The 19,877-nt window shown below is 37.8% G+C and overlaps 1 protein-coding gene across 1 annotated transcript; it reads right to left on the reverse strand.

Annotated features, from left to right (window-relative positions):
• Positions 1-220: 220 nt before the first annotated feature.
• Positions 221-19,486, reverse strand: LOC131990165 (fatty-acid amide hydrolase 2-A-like). The gene is made up of 11 exons (XM_059355564.1): positions 19,092-19,486; positions 16,231-16,313; positions 15,138-15,274; positions 13,065-13,274; positions 10,863-10,982; positions 6,888-7,023; positions 6,684-6,801; positions 5,610-5,729; positions 2,467-2,578; positions 1,819-2,007; positions 221-695 (listed from the first exon to the last, which is right to left on the reverse strand). The coding sequence occupies exons 1-11, from the start codon at positions 19,275-19,277 to the stop codon at positions 520-522; spliced, it is 1,587 nt and encodes a 528-aa protein (XP_059211547.1). The 5' UTR covers positions 19,278-19,486; the 3' UTR covers positions 221-519.
• Between the last annotated feature and the right edge of the window lie 391 nt (positions 19,487-19,877).

The raw sequence follows: 19,877 nt of genomic DNA on the forward strand, positions 1-19,877 counted from the left end.
TATTTCTAATATTCAAGCTATTAAGCAATTGAATAATACTGTTAAAAAACAAACAAAAAACTAATCTATAATAATTTCGCAATTATATTAATTGACAGATTTCAACTTTTATTTTATAGTTAATATTTGTAATAGAATTAAAATAAACCCTGCAAAAACAAGAAAACCCTGCAAAAACAAGAAAACCCCTGCAAAATACAGTAAATTTTGGGATTTTTTATTTATTTGTTTGACAGCGTAGCTTCGTTTTGTGTGTTACTGTGAATGTTGTAATATAAAAATCTCTTTCTTTTTTTTTTTTTAAAGCTTGTGCTCTCGTGACGTAATGGTTTCTGAACATGGTAAATTATAAAATCATGTCTAACAACTCATTAGTCACGTCCACGGGAACATTCAGCGCCCTGATTGGACCTCTCGGTGAACTACGGCAAGCAGCAAGGCAGATAAGACACACTTCTTCTTCTTCTTCTTCTTCTTCTTCTTCTTCAGTCTGGAGTTTTGGTCACAGTGTGAGGGGTTTTATTTGGTCCCGGGTTCCTTCCAGCCTCCGAAGGCTTTCTCCAGGTAGAGCGCCACCTCCAGGGTGAGGCGGTCCTGGTTCTTCCCAGCGATCACCTGGACCCCCAGAGGCAGACCCTGCTGGTTCAGCCCCAGAGGACACTGGGTGGCTGGCAGCCCCAGGGTGTTAAATATAGCTGCAGGGAGGGAGAGGCACAGTCAGACTGACTGGAAATACTGTCTTTCATCATTTAACCCTCTAAACCAGGGGTCTCAAACTCGCGGCCCGCGGGCAAATTGCGGCCCTCGTGACGATATTTTGTGGCCCCCACCTAAAGGTCCCTTTATTTACTTTTTTTGGTTCTTCTTTTTTGAATAATTGTGTCTTTTTTTGGTAATTTTGTGTCTTTTTTAAATAATTTTGTGTCTTTTTTATAATTTTGTATCTTGTCATTTTGTTTCTTTTTTTAAGTAATTTAGTTTTTTTGGTAATTTTGTGTCTTTTTTTTTGTAATTTTGTGTATTTTTTGGTAATTCTGTGTCTTTTTTTGGTAATTTTGTGTATTTTTTGGTAATTTTGTGTATTTTTTTTGGTAATTTGTCTTTTTAAAGTAATTTTGTGTCTTTTTTTTGGCCATTTTGTGTCTTGTTTTAGTAATTTTGTGTCTTTTTTGTAATTTGTGTCTTTTTAGTAATTTTGTCTTTTTTTAGTAATTTTGTGTCTTTTTAGTAATTTTGTCTTTTTTAAGTAATTTTGTGTCTTTTTTTTTTGTTATTTTGTGTCTTTTTTGGTAATTTTGTGTCTTTGTAATTTTGTGTCTTTTTTTGGTAATTTTGTGGGTTTTTTTAATAATTTTTTGTTTTTTCAGTCAATTTGTGTCTTTTTTTGGTCATTTTGTCTCTTTTTTAAGTAATTTAGTTTTTTTTCTGTCGTTTTGTGTCTTTTTTTTGTTTGTAATTTGGGGGTTTTTTTTGGTCATTTTGATACTGCCTCCGGCGGCCCCCAGCTAATTTGAGTTTGAGACCCCTGCTCTAAACTTTGCAGCGTTATTTCAACACAACACGATATACTGACTTTAGTTTCCTTAGATTTTCTAGATTCATATGATAACAGTATCTCCAGAATATTCCTAAAAGTGAGCCCACTACGGCCTCCGGAAAAACTAAAACGGCTAAAATACTGACGGCCATCGGAGCGCTAAATATACTTGATACTTGGCGACCATGAACTAATATTATATTGCCACGCAGGATATCATGATACTATGTATGCTATATCGATTCTTTCCCTCCACCTCCAACACTTGAAGCAGGACTGACCTGTGTAGACGATGTCGTAGGTTCTCAGGAGAACGTGGTGGTGTTTAGGAGCCACTCGGGGGTGAGTGGGGCAGAGGAGAACCCCGTCGGTCCCCAGCAGCTCGTCTATGTCCTTCTGCAGCTTCTCCTTCTGCTGGATGATGAACGGAGAAGGACGGAACACGGGGAGGGTCTCCAACAGGGCCAGACCTACACACACACACACACACACACACACACACACACACAGATACACACACTGTTTAACTTGTACAGTTTTCAGTCAGCTGCTACCAGAAGATTTAAGGATCTATTGCATCTCATTATTAAAGTAAACAATTCATTTTATAAAATATGTGTAATGACAGTAGTTTTGGATAATTGCTAATATCATGATCTACTCATTTGTCTTATGTCACATGTAACTGATGCTTATTTTAAAGTTTACAGTTATTACACTTTTCGGTTTTAAGCCACAGAAGGTTAAATATTTCATATATAAATAATAATAATGATTAAACCGATGATTGGAGATAGCTTTAATATATAAATGTAACCAAAAATAATTGAAAGAAATTCTTATTGAATTTTATTTTTCAAAAGTCTTTTAATATTATTGTAAAATAATAATACTGAATGTCGCTTTATATTTATAGATTTTTTTTTTACCGATAGCAGCCATCGTGTGGTCAGATTTTCCGACCATCCATTTGAGCAGCTCCCACAGCGGCCAGGCGGGTCGGCCGGGCTCCCCCATCATCTCACACATGGACAGAGGATACTGAGAACATTCAAACACACTTCATTAGTCGAGAATACCTCAACCCTCGGGACTCCAAGCAAGTTTTTATTGTTGCTCCTCTTACATTTTACTCACTGTGTCCTTTTATTTCACTCCAAAATAGATGTCCTGCAGTTTTTATGCCTTTAAAATCATGAAAAAGTTGAATTGAACTTCCCTGAAGTGTCATCAATATTCTAGTCTCTACAGGCTAGATATATTTACATTATCACAGCCTCTACTTACAACTCTCTTGTCCTCTCCTCTCTGCTCTGTGTAAACAGCCTTAGAGCCAGTTTAACAGGCGTAGGACAGGATGTTGCCAAAAGTAAACAATTTAAACTTACTATATCCTTTAAAAAACATAAAATGTGACGCTACTCAGCACAACTGCGAAGCTTTGAATTATTCTGCTGACCAACAGTCATGTGACAAAGATTCACTGAAAATCAGACAGAACTGCAGTTTGTTTACACAGAGCTGAGAGGAGAGGACAGGACAGGACAGGACAGACAGTCATTATAACTGTGTTATTATGCACAAAAGATACTTGGAGTTGTTCTCACTTCTAGTCATGATTGAGCTGATTTCTATAGAGCTGCAGGACTTTTATATTTTATATATTGCAATAAAATACAAGGTCATAGTGAGTAAAATCTAAAAACTAGAAAAATTTTAAAAGAAATTTTGAGTGTGCTCGACTCTGGCCAGGGGGGGCTAGAAACAGTAAAGAAGTACCCCTCGAACAGAAAGCATTTTTGGCCAAACCATAGTTCCAATCGGTGAACCGACTTCATTTGGAGCATCCTGAGTTCTTCCTGAACGTCTACATATGTGTTTTGTGAGGAAAAGTGCAGAAACTGGTACCTCTGCTTTCCTCCAGAAATGTTCCCGCCTTTTTAAGAGAAGACAAATCTATATATTATATATAGTTTCTATATATAAATTATTTCTGTAGAGTGGTATCTGCGGCCTCGAGCGCAGTTTACAAATTTATTTTTGACACATTTTTTTACAGTCTAGCTATGATGTCATCACTCTAGCCTCTCCATAGGGTTACACTGGGGGGATTTTTTGGTGTGTTTTTGCCAAATAATTTGAAAAACGTTTGCATAAACCCTTATAAAAGTCATAGCACACTTGTCATGCCCTGAAACAGCTTGTTGGGGTTCAGAGGGTTAAAAACACCTCATGTTGACCAAAGTGCTGTACAGAGAGTCCAGTCCAGTATTTCTCTGCTTTTCTGTTACAATAACTAAACCGGTTTTCTCCTATTTGTGCACGAAACTCCCAACAAATCTGGGCCTATATTTACCACATCATAATCTCTTAAAACCTGACATCATGCTGGTGACGAAACTGTGTGCTGTATTTAGTTTTCTGGGGCACCACGAACTAGAAACTCCGTAGCTTTGACAAGGTTAGCCCTAAAGGTCTGACATTTTATAAAGATGTAAAGGACAAGATGTAGAAGGTGTGTGGTGATTTGCATAGTTCTGATATGAAGCATGTACTAGTTATTGTTATTTAAATATGACTTATTATAGAGGACTAAAAATACTTTATAACATGCACATTTTTAAGAAACTATGTGGTGTTAGCTTTCAAATTTAGCCTCATACATGCATTTTGGCCTTCTAGTTCTTGTTTTAAATTCAAATCAAAAAGCTTTAATGTTACATGGTTAAATTTAATAATGCATTGAGTTTTTATAAGTTCATTATGTGCTATTGAAGTAACAATAACTGTTAGATTAATGCAAAAAAAGTGAGAAGCAGCAAGCACTATTTTCCTCTGAAATAAAGTAAAATAAAAATATATAGAAGTATAAAGTACAAATACCTCAAAAATGATATTAAAGTTAAGCGAACACATGATACATTTACTTATTACTTTTCACGACAACTCTTGTCTGAAATGTTTTACAGCAATTTTGTTTTCACTTTCACACAAGAAATGGCATGAGAGTAACAACGACTGACCCTGTGTGTGTGTGTGTGTGTGTGTGTGTGTGTGTGTGTGCAGCTAAACAGATTAGTGGCCCATTTCTGCAGCAGACTAGCCTGGGTATACCCAGACTGCCTTGCGCGCTCGATTTAATTTCGAACTGCCAAGGGGGATGGAAACTAGAGGGATTTCTTAGCCCTGTTTTAGGGATCCAATCACAGAGCGGGGAGGGACGGCAAGACGATGAAGCGTACTACCCGGCAGACGGAAGCTTGTAGTTTTGTAGTTTTCTTACGGATCCAACATGGCTGCAGCAGACGCGAAACTCTCTTTAGCTGTAGATGGTGTTTTAAATAGTTTAGAGCGAAAGTTGAAAGGCGAAAGGTCTCTCAGTGGCTCCGCTGTCCCCCGACTCGTAGCCAGATCACCGGCGTCACGGTACCGGGGCTAATAGCGGTAGCGCTACGCTACCGTTACGACGTTAGCGGTAGCTATTAGCCCCGCAATTGTATCCCCGGTGATCTGGCTACGAGCCGGGGGACAGCGGGGCCGCCGAGAGACACGCAGCAGCTTGCTTATTGCCCATAAAATCAGTGGATGTGTGTGGCTGAATGACATGAGGGGGAACAAAGCGTGAAAATAAATAATCTTGCAGAAAGCGAGAACTGGAGAAGCAAAGCAGCAAGCAACACTCTCTCACAGACACACACACACAACAAACATCCATCTCTGTTGCTCTACTACGTCATCTGGTATAACTGATCTGATTGGCTAAGAGCTACCTACAGACGCTTTGATAGACATTCTAAGCGTCCAATAAACGGCTCTGGAGGATCGCAAACCACACCTCCTCTACGGAGAAATCCATTGCTCGTTGCCAGACTAGCCCTCATTTGAGAATAGTCTGGTGTTAGCCAGGCAAGCAGCAGACTACAATAGGAGCTGTGAATCAGGTGAAATGTGTCCAGTTGGAGATTGTTGCCAGCACTAAAGTAGCTCCAACCCGTTTCTCCCTGATCGTTTTAACTCCACCAGGAAACACAATGTTCTGTGTTCTGTGCACCAGGTTGCCAGGAGGACCTACCTCACCCTCCTTGTTAGGGAGCCCCATGTACGAGTGCCAGATCTGGAAGGCGTTTTTGAGCTCCGGGAACTGCACTCTTTGGAATTTCACGCCGAGGTCGGCCTCCATACGCTGCACCACCTGGAACACACCACACAAGGCTTTAAATAAAAAAAAACCTTCCTGATATGTCCAGTTTATAGCACTCAGTGGACGTATCCAAGAGGAAACCATCTCCTTTAATTATACATTTGTTTTAAAAGTACTGAAGATCTAAAGTCAGGGTAACACTTTACAATAACCCTCATTTATAAATGGTAAACAGATAGTTTATTACTGTTTAATCATCATTTATGAAGTGTATATAGGCCATTTAGAATGGTAAATACATAATTTAACTAAATCATTTATAAATAGCAAATCGATGCTATATTAATGTAAGTTTATAGTTACTTGCATAGGACTGCTTAGGACTTTTATTTCTTTATTTATTGTGTCAAAGTGAAAAAAATCTAGCATCGCGACAACCTTAGGTACGTGGTTTGAAAAAATAAATATAAAAAAAGATTTGAAATTGATGTTGAGACCATAAAATAGTTCGGAAAAAGTAAACTCAAGTAAGAAATAGGGTCATTTTCTCATGAACTTCTATACATATGGGCTTCTTCTTGCAGCCAGTGGAGTCGCCCCCTGCTGGCCACCAGACAGAATGCAGGTTTAATTCATCGTACCTTCAAGTCAAAATAAAGCTATAAAATTTCCTAAAAATGTATCTTTGAAAACAAAAAAGGGGGAAAAAAATTACTATCTGGCATGCTAAGGACTTATATTTCTTTATTTATTGTCAAAATGAAAAAAATCTAGCACCGTGACCTTAGGTACGTGGTTTAAAAAGATACATTTTAAAAAAAGACCATTTTAGGAGTAGATTTGAAATTGATGTTGAGACCATAAAATAGTTTGGAAAAAGTAAAATCAAGTAAGAAGTAGGGTCATTTCCTTATAAACTTCTATACAAATGGGCTTCTTCTTGCAGCCAGTGGAGTCGCCCCCTGCTGGCCACCAGACAGAATGCGGTTTAATAATTCGTCGTACCTTCTTCTGAACGTCCAGGATCTCCTTGCTGACGGGGTAGGTCAGCGGAGTGCCGCCGTCGTGAGGCAGGTTGAAGAACCGCAGCTTCTTCAGGTCAACCTTCTCGTCCAGCTTCAACCTGTGTGAGTAAAGAAATCTGTTGGAGCGGTTTCATTTGGAGGACTTGATTATTGTTGCGTCGCTCTGAATGTTTTGGGCTCTTACACGTGAGCGTCCGGCACCGCCATGATCTTCAGCATGGGCAGCAGGTCCTCAGCGTAGCGGCACATGGGACCACTGCTGATATAATCCACCTGGCTGCCAGCGGCAGGAGGGAACTGGTTCTCATGGGACACCATACCTGCAGACAGAAATAGGGAATATAAAATACTTTAACCCTTTATCGGGCCAAGAACCATATTTGGTAACTTCAGTGGATATATACTGGGTCCCCATGTCTCTCTGTTTGGTCGTAGAACCACATGGATTTCTTCCAGCTAATCAGCAAAGATCAGGCTACGTCACAGACGGTGACACCATGACATCTGACCAATCAGTATGATTAGGGATGTCCCGATCAGGTTTTTTTGCCCCCGAGTCCGAGTCCTTTGATTTTGAGTATCAGCCGATACCGAGTCCCGATCCGATACTTCCGGGTGTTTGTTTTTGAGATGACGTATCATGTTTGTTGTATTGAATGCAGCCTTTTCCTTGCCACCTCTTGAAATTCCCAGTTTACATACCTCACAGTTAAATATTTAGAGAAAAAAAAAGCAAATTTACCAGTTTAAAGTGGCAAATCTACAAGAAAAAAAGTCGCAGATTTACGAGAAAAAAGTGAAAACAAGCAACTTTTTTCTTGCAGATTCACCACTTTAAATCTCATAAATCTACAACTTTTTTTCTCGCAGATTTAGATAGATAGATAGATAGATAGATATACTTTATTTATCCCAAGCTGGGAAATTACAGAATTTGCCACGTTAATCTCGTACCTTTTTTCGTAGCTTCTTTCTCAAAATATTACCCCCCTCCTCCGGGTCCGTATGTTTTTTTTACACATACTGGCTGTATGTAATATCCTCCAATATTCTCTAGGGTTGAAATTTGGAATTTGCAAATATTTCAATGAGTGCCCTATTAAGGGTTAAAGCTGCAAAAAAAAGTGTTTAATTCAGGAGCCTCAATGTGTGGAAGGGACAGATCGTCTGTTTATCAGCAGATTGAGGAGAAACTAAAGGCCAGAGTTTCATGACAACTTGATCTAATAGTGGGGCGGATTAGCTGAACAATCGTTCACTTTGTGATAAAAGCATGAAATTTGGTAGATGTGTTGGTGAATATGTTTCAAACAAATCTGGATATTGGGCCACCTCAAAAGCGCCCCCTAGTGGCCGTGGCAGGCATTTGTTATACGGATAAATCAATGATGAATAAAAACTGCCCTTTTAATAATACCAACTGGTGATGAATTGTATATTGTTGGAAAGCCTGATTAGTCACCTTTACAACGAGGTACAGCTTGTAAGGATCGTGCATTCATGGAATGAGCAACGGGGCTAAACGTGTGGGTAGCACCCCCCAAAAATATGCATCCCCTGTGGGGCGGATTAGCTCAATAAATCACAAGAATTGCTTATTTTGTGATAGAAGCACACAATTTGGTGGATGTGTTGGTGGATATGTTTCAAACAAATCTGCATATTAGGCCATCGCAAATTCGCCCCCTAGTGGCCATAGCAGTCATTTTCTTCGTTAAAATTACAAAAAATATTTAAATTATTTCTTAAAATATTAAAAAAATTTTAACTAAATATACAAACGTAAATTAAAAAATGTAAATACACATATTAAATTAACAAAAATCCAGTTAGACACTCAGTTATTTTTCCTGCCCCACCACAATCGGGCTAGCCATCAAGCTAGCTAGCAAATGAGCTAGCTAGCATTTGCTTCTTGGGACAATCAGTGCAGTGGACTGTCTATCAAGGTATGTCTAAATATTTTACTTCACCTGTTATAATTATGAATAAAATATGCTATGAACATCATAAAGGCTAAAGAGAAAAACAATCACCATGGGCCTTGGCGGAAAAGTAAATTAGCAAGATAGCAAAAATAGGTACTTAAGCTAGCTAGTTAGCTTGGAACATGTATCAGTGGCTGTTGGGTGTGAAAGCTTAATAAGACACCGTTAAATTATGTCCTGTGGAATGTGGACATCCCTCTCTGCACACACACACACACAGGCACACACACACACACACTATATGTAATATGTCTCCTTTGCCCATGTGGTTCTTTTTCCTTTTTTTAAATGTATTTTATAACTCCATCACAGTTAGTCAGGCGGCTTAGGACCAGATTTGAGAAGAAAGGGGACACGCCGGACAAAAGCACCAAAATTTTTCCACATGCTCTCCATCACTATAGGTTTCAACTTTTGGTAGGAGCCACTTCATCAAGATTGCAGATAGGAGATGGCAGCCATATAAGCCATAAGTCTATGAGAACCAATATATCTTCCAAGCCACTTAGAAGGTCAATCTTGGTGTCAAAATATACATTTTCTGGGTCAAAGAATCATTTAAAGCTATTGAGAATATCACTGGATGACTCACTGTAAATAATTTGTTGATCAAGATCTGACATGAGATGAAAGCGTACCCTTGATTTTTTTGAGCAGTGTACATGGCAGCTAATCCACACTCTCCCGTGAACATTGATTCCAAACAGTTTCAACTCAGGATACCCTGCTGCAGCACTTGAAGCGAGTTGCCCAGTCTGAGTGAAAATGAACATATCTATTTGATCAAATAATCTTCTAGTGATATTCTCAATAGCTTTAAATGATTCCTGGACCCAGAAAATGTATATTTTGACACCAAGATTGACCTTCTAAGTGGCTTGGAAGATATAGCATTTCTCATAGACTTTATATGGCTGCCATCACCGCAATCTTGATGAAGTGGCTCCTACTAAAAATTGAAACCTATAATGATAGAGAGTATGTGGAAAAAATGTGGTGCTTTTGTCCGGCGTGTCCCCTTTATTTGGCTAAGCCGCCTGACTAAGTCACACACCTCAGTACAAGGATTTTGCCAGAAAGAGTAACCTGCTACAAGTAACCCTAGTAGAATTTTATAAATGTATGATTTTTTTCTCTGTCTAAATGTGTTTTGTTTTTATTGTTGCAGGTCATACAATATTGAAAATTATTTTTTCTTTTTAAGGAGCAACAGAAGAATACAAGCCATTTTTAAAAATGTCCGCTTTTAAATGGCCATTTTAAAAAATGGCCACCACAGCCATCAGAATTTTTTTTTGCGATGGCCCAATATCCAGTTTCATTAAACATGTATTCAGCAATGAGTGTACCAAATTTGATGCTTTTATCACAAAATGAACGATTGTTCAGCTAATCCGCCCCACGACACAGGGGATGCACGTTTTTGGGGGGTGCTACCCACACGTTTAGCCCCGTTGCTCATTCCATGAATGCACGATCCTTACAAGCTGTACCTCGTTGTAAAGGTGACTAATCAGGCTTTCCAACAATATACAATTCATCATCAGTTGGTATTATTAAAAGGGCAGTTTTTATTCATCATTGATTTATTCGTATAACAAATGCCTGCCACGGCCACTAGGGGGCGCTTTTGAGGTGGCCCAATATCCAGATTTGTTTGAAACATATTCACCAACACATCTACCAAATTTCATGCTTTTATCACAAAGTGAACGATTGGTGTAAAATATTGAGCTAATCCGCCCCACTATAAGTAATAATTCTGGAGTGGATCTGAATCACAGAGCAAATTAATTAATTATTTTTCACTTTACTGTGAGATATGTCTGCAGTCTCTAGTTCTTTAACGTGTGCGGCAGGGCTTCTCAAAGGTTTAATAGCTGAGGGCCAATTTAGGAGCCCAACACTGAGAGACGACGAAGAAGAAAAAAAGAAGTAAATAACAGGAAAAAATCCCATTTGTAATCATTTTAATGATCAGGTGCATATCACCAATGCTGGGTCTTGTTGGTTATCTGAGAATCTACTGCACCTACTGGTACCTTGTTTACCATGCAGCAATAAAAAATATACTAAAAACCTGGATTCATCTGGTTAGTCACATTGGACTGCTATTCTATTGAACTCTAAATGTCTATCAGTGCAGCTCTTCTTTTGTCACTTTCTCTCACCTGGAGTGGTTTTATGGCCAAATATCCCGTTGAAGAAACACGGCATCCGGATGCTGCCGCCGATGTCGGAGCCCACGCCGATGACTGCTCCTGCTCCTCCCAGGATGCTGCCCTCCCCACCTGAAGGAGGAGGACACAGAGAGAGGAGTTGGCGAGTCTGATTTTAACACCCCAATAAAAGATTACCAGAAACACACTGATTATCGTATAAAAAAGGTATTTTATGGTCAAAATTTGAACTTTCTGACAGTTCTTGAACAGATTATAGGTTACGAAAGTTTCTGTTAGAAAAAGTAACCAAAACAAAGCTTAAAATTGGATATTTCTGTCAGAATCACTTTATTCTACATGTCTCATTTAAAACATTGACAAAAATAAATGTTTGTAATAACTAGATCCTGTTAAAACATAAAATTTTGCTCCTCAGAGACACTGTGAAGACATGATTGATTCTGCTGAGACGAACGGTCACGTGACAAATATTCACTGAAGATCTGTTTACACAGAGCTGAGAGGAGAGGACAGGAGAGGCTGTTTACACAGAGCAGAGGGGAGAGGACAGGAGAGGAGAGGCTTTAAAAATGTAAGTAGTTCAATATGTATAGCATGTGGAGACCCGGTTTTATTTTTGGACACTTGGAAAAGTGTTTATATATAAATTCCATTTTATTTCAATTGAAAAAAAATAATTTAGCAGAGAAATTCAACTTGAGTTTTGCTTTTTTTATGATTTATGTCATTATAACTGTGTTATTCTGCACAAAAGACATTTTTGAGTTGTTCCCACTTCGAACCATGATTGTGCTGATTCCATAGAGCTGCAGGACTTATAGATTTTATATATTGAAGTGAAATACAACGGCACAGTGAGCAAAATGTCAAAAGAACAAAAAAAACACACCCTGAAACAGCTTGTTGGGGTTCAGGTTATAATCCTGGTTAAAGTTCCTTTATTTTCAGCCTTTTTTCTTAATGTTTGCAGCAGAACTCACTCAGAGCTGTAAACTGGAGTTCCCCTTTAAGGAAACAGGGCCAGAGCCTCTTTGTTGCTGTAATATGATTATCAGGCAACATCAGATCTATTCCTGGAGACAATTAGCTCTTCTGAATAAAAGCTTCTAGTCTCTGAACCTTAAAGGCTGCAACAGTGTTGTGTTCCCTGAAGACGAAGATCATCTCAAGGATTGTTAATTATTGGACTGAAACACTCCAAACTTTTTTTGGAGTGTTTTTGAGAATTGAGAATTTAAAGAAGCTATTTGAACCAGAACCAGTTCAATTATGATAAAAAGCTGTCAAATAATAACCAATATCCAAAAAGACCAGAAAATAAAACAAAAAAGACTGATTTTGTTAAATTGGAAACTGGCTCACTTTACTTTTCGTTTCGTTTGTCAAAAGATGATCAAAAAATAAAAAAATGACAGATAATGGCACAAATTCATTTTTTAGCTAAAAAAATAGCCAGTTAAAAATAAATAATAATTTAACTCCAACAGCTGCAATGATTAGTGGACTAATAAATTAGTTGATCGACAGAAAGAAAATAAAAAATATTTTAAAACTATTTTGAAAAAAATGCGGTTTCAGCCTCTAAAAAAAATGTTTTTTTTGCTTTGTGTAGCAGAGTGGTTCTTCAAGCCAGTTAGAGAGTTACAAGGGATTTTACAGCTGTAAATACAATCGGCTACAGCAATTTATTAAAATTTAAGTGATGTATTTGTTCAAATACAAATCACAAGTCAAAACAGTGCTAAATTTGGTTGAATTATAGAAGGCATAAGTGGTAAAATATTTAGTATAAAATGATAGAACTGGATGTAACCCTCTTATATGTTGCAACCTTTGTTCACATTTGCAACATTTAAAATTCTTAATTGAGCATGATAGTGTTTTGAAAGTAAAAAATAGATTCAAAATCACATTTTATGTTGGACTAAAGGACTAAAAAAAGACACAAAATGACTAAAAGAAAAGACACAAAATTACCAAAAAGACACACAAAATGAGAAGACAAAATGACCCAAAAAACACAGAAGACACAAAATGACCAAAAAAGACACAAAATAACTAAAAAAGACACAACAAAAGACACAAAATGACCTAAAAAAGACACAAAATGACAAAAAAGACATGAAAAGGATTAAACAATGGACAAAATAGCCTTATAAGGCTCAATAGAGTTAAAGCAGCGTTTCTGACCTGAGCTGCCTCCTGCCATCCTCTCCAGGTCGTACGGGTTGTTGGTGACTCCGTACAGGTGGTTGTGGGACTCGCACCACATGCACAGCTCCGGCGTGTTGGTGACGCCCATCGGGATGGCGCCCGATCTCTTCAGCTGGGCGATGGGAGCGGCGTCCACCGTGGCCACGACGCCTCGCCGGGACACCAGGCCGGAGGTGAAGGGCATTCCTGCAGCACGGAGACCATTACATTAAAACACAGAGAGACAACAGAGCTGAATGAGACACTGGGAGGTATTCACAGCCTTTAGCCTTTGTATTGAAAATACAAGTAAAGTATGCAAGTATATTCAGGGGAAGGTACTTATAAGTATTTAAAGTAAAACTACTTATTTTATTTTCAGCCTGAAGGGTCTGAAAGGGTTGTAAATTTGTACACAGCGTATTATTATAGATTTTATTTATACATTTTTTATTTTAATTAAAAAATAGATCAAGAAAAAAAAACCTTCCAAAAACCATGCCTCACAGCCAAAATTATTGCCAAAACAAAAGTGAAAAATGACAAATATGGCTGAAAATGTCTCTAGTGGTGCCAGAGGATTAATTAGACCAAGTTACTGAAACCACGCAGGTGATCTTAAGTGAGAAATCTAAGAAGTTCCTAAGACAGACGACAATTCTTAAGAAAAAATGGTGAATAGCAATTAAGAACATTCTTAAGAACATCTTTTTTTTTTTAGGGGTGCAACGATTGCAAATTTTCTGGCCGATCACCGATTTTTAAAAATTCTGACCTGCTGATTCCGATTTTGGCCGATACCGATTTTTTTTTTTATAACTCACAGCATACACCTAGCCTGGCTAACACCAGACTATTCTCAAATGAGGGCTAGTCTGGCAACGAGCAATGTATTTCTCCGTAGAGGAGGTGTGGTTTACGATCCTCCAGAGCCGTTTATTGGGCGCTTAGAATGTCTATCAAAAGCGTCTGTAGGTAGCTCTTAGCCAATCAGATCAGTTATACCAGATGACGTAGTAGAGCAACAGAGATGGATGTTTGTTGTGTGTGTGTCTGTGAGAGAGTGTTGCTTGTTGCTTTGCTTCTCCAGTTCTCGCTTTCTGCAAGATTATTTATTTTCACGCTTTATTCCCCCTCATGTCATTCAGCCACACACATCCACTGATTTTATGGGCAACAAACAAGCTGCTGCGGGCCTCTTGGCGGCTCCGCTGTCCGCGGTAGCGGGGCTATTAGCCGCTAGCGACACTAATAGCCGCTAGCGAAGCTAATAGCCCCGCTACCAAACGCCGGTGATCTCAGCGGAGCCGCCGAGAGACCTTTCGCCTTTCAACTTTCGCTCTAAACTATTTAAAACACCGTCTACAGTTAAAGAGAGTTTCGCGTCTGCAGCAGCCATGTTGGATCCGGAAAACTACAAGCTTCCAAGTGCCGAGTAGTACCCGTCATCGTCTTGCCGTCCCTCCCCGCTCTGTGATTGGATCCCTAAAACAGGGCTAAGAATCCTTCCTGGATTCCAGATTCCGCCGCAGTTCGAAATTAAATTCGAGCGCGCAAGGCAGTCTGGGTATACCCAGGCTAGCATACACCTTCAATGTTTGAATCTTATTATATTGAAAAACAATAACACAGCAGTATTTTTCTTTAACAAATAAAGGAAATCACAATGTCTGAGGGAGTTCATAAAATACTGAACTTAAAATAAATAGCAACAATTTACAGGACAAACTAACAGAAGAACTGCAACCATAAATAAAGTTATAGTACAATAGTTATAGTATTATTCAAACAACACAGTCATGCAGGAGTATGCGTACGTGCAGAGGCCTACAGTCGCATTGAATGGAAGTAAATGGGAGAAAAATATTTGCCAAAGTTAATTTTGCGGAGGCAGGTAAGATGCTCGATAAGATCGGTTTGACGTAAAAGAATCGGCCGAGCCCAAAATGAAGGTGCACCCCTACTTTTTTTCTTAAGAATTTTCTAAAGTTTTTATCTTAGGACCCTTTTAGTGAATGCGGCCCTGGTCTGGTCTGGTGTGTTGTGGTGTGTTCAGGTTCCTGGTCTTACCCTGCAGGGCGTAGGACTCTTTGACTGACAGAGGGACTCCCAGGAGAGGCAGCCGGTCCTCCAGCACCTCCTCCCCTCCCGTCTCCTCCTCAATCAGCTTGTCCACCTGACTCGCCTCCTGGAGCGCCGCGTCGAACCTGACCAGGAGAAAAACACACTTTAGACCCGTTTCTCTTCTATTCCTGATGGAAACGTCTTGATTTTAAGATTTAGGTACGATAAGATATAATTTAAGGTTATGAATCATGGTGGAGAGTTTAGTAATGCCATCACATTTATTAACTTTTATCTCAAAATGTATTTTATAGCACAAATCAAACATCAAAATACAAGAACTAAACATGAGAGATTGAATTAAAAAGGTCAGTTAAAAAGAACAAGAGTTTCAATAAATATTATGTTGTTAATTCAGTAATAAATAAGAAATAATAATGTAATGTAAGATGTTGAATATGTTTACATTGAAAATAGCCACATTAAAATTAAATAATAATTTAACTTCAAACTGCAGCTGCAATGATTGGTGGACTAATCAATTTGAAGATCACAGGAAAAAAAATCTAAATTTTGATAATTAAATTAAATTTTTAAATTGAATAATTAAATTATTATAATTGTAATTTTACATAATTTGTTTTTTTAAAATGTTTGTTTTTTTGAAAAAAATACATTTTATCGGTTTAATATCATAATTAACAGAGTCTCTTTGGACTTCGGACTCATCAAACAATACATGTAATGACATATTGGACTTTCCCTACTATTTTCTGACATTTTTTTAGACCAAATCATTCATAAAAAGATACATGGGAACACAAAAGGGGGCTGGAAATTAGTGTTATATTTATTACCAATTAATCTGACTGATTTTTACTCAATTTATTGTTTGTCTTTTGTCCAGAAAATGTCAGAAAATCTTTAAATCTTCACAATTGAGCAAGTATTTGCCTAAAATATGAGTAAAACGATTATCAAAATAAATGTCAATTCATTTTCTGTTCATCAACTTATTGATTAATCATTGCAGCTGTAGAACAGGATTATATAGCATTGTTGAGATAGTGAATAAGATAATGAGTGATTGTTGCCTTGCCTGTCTTTTACCACAGCGTTGAGCAGAGGGTTGACTTCCTGGATCCTGTCGATGTAAGCCTGCACCACCTCCACACTCGACACCTGCAGAAACATGATAGTATAGAATCTATAGGTGAGACACTATACAGCAGGAAAAGGAACAGTTTCCCCTCAGGTCAGATATAAAACCAGTCAGTCCTAACATGAGGACAGAGAGGAGGGAGAAGAAGAAAAAACACCTTTGATGGAGATCTTTAAACTTTTTTGTTCCTCTGTATGCAGCATAAAGTCAAGCTGATCGTCTTTATGTACAAATTTGCAGGTTGTTTTTTTTAACATATTAATAATTCTGTTCATAAAAGACAAGATAAACTGCAGTTATTCACAGTTTACATCATGGGTCTCAAACTCCAATTGCAGCCCTCGTGACGATATTTTGTGGCCCCCACCTTGATATGAAAGTTTAATGTGAGTTGTATATGTGAATGGCACTTCCACACACCGTGTTGTGTGTGGAAGGTCCCTTAAATTACTTTTTTTGGTCATTTTGTGTCTTTTTTGTTGTAATTTTGTCTTCTTTTTAATAATTTTGTGTCTTTTTAAAGTAATTTAGTGGTTCTTTTCAGTCATTTTGTGTCTTTTGTGGTAATTTTGTGTAATTTTTTTTGTAATTTTGTGATTTTTTTTGGTAATTTTGTGTCTTTTTTGCCATTTTTGTGTCATTTTTTTGTAATTTTGTGTGTTTTTTGTAATTTTGTGTCATTTTTTTGTAATTTTGTGTCTTTTTTGTCATTTTGTGTCTTTTTTTTTGTAATTTTGTGTCTTTTTTTGGTCATTTTGTGTCTTTTTTAAGTAATTTAGTTTTTTTCTGTCATTTTGTGTCTTTTTTTAGTAATTTTGTGTCTTTTTTTGGTCATTTTGATACTGCCTCCAGCGGCCCGCAGGTAATTTGAGTTTGAGACCCCTGATTTACAAGCTGAAACTAGTAAGCAAACGTTTGAGTTCATGAAAGCGACCTGCAGCCGATCCTGTAAAAATACCCTCAAGGAATGAACTAGAGGAGTTATAATAATGCTTTTATTTATTTAAAAGCAAGCTAAAGGAATGCCATAGCATACTCTACAGACAGATACGGCTTATTTAACTTGTGGATTTAGATCCTGGATCCTGAAGCCTGCACCCCTCCCCACTCGACACCTGCACAACCATCTTAGTGTTTATTACAGCGGCACGACCACTCGGAGCAGAAAAACAGGTCACACTGTCAGAACCTGAGGGGAAAACAGGTTTGTTCTACAAACTCTGATGGACATCTTTGTTCCTCTGTATGCAAAATAAAGCCTACAGCAGAGCTGCATTGTTCTCTTTATATAGAACTTTTCTGGTGTTTTATTCACCCAATAATCATTCTGTTTATAATAAGAAATAGACAAGAAAAACTGAAGTTATTCACATTTTACAAGCTGAACATGTGCACACTCGTGTAATTATTTTTTAATTAACTATCTGAACCACCAAGACATTTCAGGGCCACAGTTTAATATGGTTATAATGACATTAAAAAACACACGCTGAATTTATCTGATCTTTTCTTTTTTTTTTGACTAAAATGGAATTTATATATATATACAACACTTTTCCAAGTGCTCACAATTGTTGTGAATATTGGGAGGAAAAATTGGGTCTCCACATACATATTGAAATATTTAACTTTTGACAACCTCTACTAACAACCGCTCTTGTCCTCTCAGCTCTGTGTAAACAGATTCTCAGTGAATATTTGTCATGTGACATGGAAGCACATTAAATATAAAATTCAGTGAAAAGGAGACACAAACTAGAAGTGGGAACAACTCAAAAAATATCTTTTGTTCAGAACAACACAGTTGGAATGACATGAATTATTAAAAAAAAAACGAAAAAAAGAACCCAAGTTGACTTTTTCTGATAAATTCATTTGTAAAAGTTGGAATAAATAGGAATTTATATATACAACACTATGCCCATGTGTCATGAATATTGAGGGAAGAAATTGTGTCTCCACACGATATACATGTTGAACTATTTGCATTTGTACAGCCTCTCCTGTCCTCTCCTCTCAGCTCTGTGTAAACAGATTTTCAGTGAATATTTTGATCTGGTTGTTACAAACGATTAATTTTTGACAGCATTTTAAATTTTACAGAGGTTCAGAGGGTTAAAAAGTCACAGTGAGAGTGCTGGCCCACATTAAACACATTCTTGTAATCGAGCCAGTTTAGCCGCCTTGGCTAATTTTAACCTGCGTCCCTGCAGCCACGTTTATAATTAATCGTTGTTAAAGCCTCTCCAGGTCACTACGCATGAATTAGGTGCAACTTATTTGCCTTAAAGAGGGGAAAAAAAGGCAAACAAAATTATTTTTTCTATAGATCGTTATCGAAAATTACTTTTAATCACAATTATCTTGTAGTTGAATCTGAAACATGGGTGCCGTTATTCCACAGGTGCTACTGTATCATTATGTCACACTGTTAAAATAATCGCCTCAATCATTTTTTGTCAAAATTGGGTTGTTTTTTTTGCATAAATCATCTCCTCATGACGGGATTTATTATGCCTAAGTCAAAATAAAATGTGACTTAGGCAATTTTTTTTGTCTTTGTGACTTAAGCAAGATATGGTAACACTTTATTTTGAAGGTGTCTACATAAGAGTGACATGAGCGTGTCATAAACATGACATGGGATGTGTCATAAACATTAATGACACTTTGAAGTAACATTAATGCTCATGATACTTGTCATGTCATGTTTCTGACAGGCTTGTGTGACTCTTATGTAGAGTCTTATGTATCTTATGTGTCTTATGTAGCTAAAGGCAGTTTACCCGGACACTCACCTCTTTCCTCCGGATCTTCTTGGCCAGTTGGGTCGCTGAGAGGAGCAGCAGCGGGCTGCGGACGGCCGGCAGCTTCTTCCCGGACACGGGGGACCGAGGGATGAAGAGCCGGAGCAGCAGCTCGAAGAATCCCAGCGCCGCCCTCAGGAACCAAGCCTTTATCTTCTCCAGCCGGCTCAGCGCCATGTTTCACCGCGGACAGGGTTCGGGGCTCAGCGGGGATCTGCCGGGGTAAGGCTGCGGTCTGTTGCCTACACGACGGGTCTCCTCCTTACCAACGGCCCCCTCGAGCTCTTTATATACACCTGGGGCGTCAAGCCCGCACGGGCTAGTGACGACACAACCGGAAGCGCGTTTTAGTTCCTCGTTATTACCATAATAATGCAAAAACAAAACAAAAACAAAAACATTTTTTAAAAAGTAATAATAATGTATGTATGTGTATAAGAGATAAGGCTATCATTATTAATTTGCGGGTTTTTTTTCATAGATTTTTATAGATTTTTTACAGTTACAATGTGCCCCAACATTCTCAGGAATAATAATAATAATAATAAAAATATACTGTTTTATTGCCTGTGGTGCTTCTATCTACTTATTTGTATCATCACTATTACCATAATAATGAAAAAAAAAAGAAGTATTAATAATGTATGTGTATAAGAGATAAGGCTATAACTATTATTTTGCAGGGTTTTTTCACACATAGATTTTTATTGATTTTTTTACCATTACAATGTGCCCTTACATTCTCAGCAATAATAATAATAATAATAATTATTATTA

This window comes from Centropristis striata, chromosome 17 (genome assembly GCF_030273125.1).
Source record: "Centropristis striata isolate RG_2023a ecotype Rhode Island chromosome 17, C.striata_1.0, whole genome shotgun sequence".
NCBI classification, from domain to species: Eukaryota; Metazoa; Chordata; class Actinopteri; order Perciformes; family Serranidae; genus Centropristis; species Centropristis striata.

Excerpts from the sequence above, each read along its gene's own strand:
- LOC131990165 (XM_059355564.1), bottom strand. The coding sequence starts at position 19,277 with ATGGCGCTGAGCCGGCTGGAGAAGATAAAGGCTTGGTTCCTGAGGGCG. Across the intron at positions 15,275-16,230 it reads AACGCTGTGGTAAAAGACAG|GTTCGACGCGGCGCTCCAGG; the intron begins GCAAGGCAACAA and ends TCTCCTGGTCAG. Across the intron at positions 5,730-6,683 it reads TCCTGGACGTTCAGAAGAAG|GTGGTGCAGCGTATGGAGGC; the intron begins GTACGACGAATT and ends GGTGTGTTCCAG.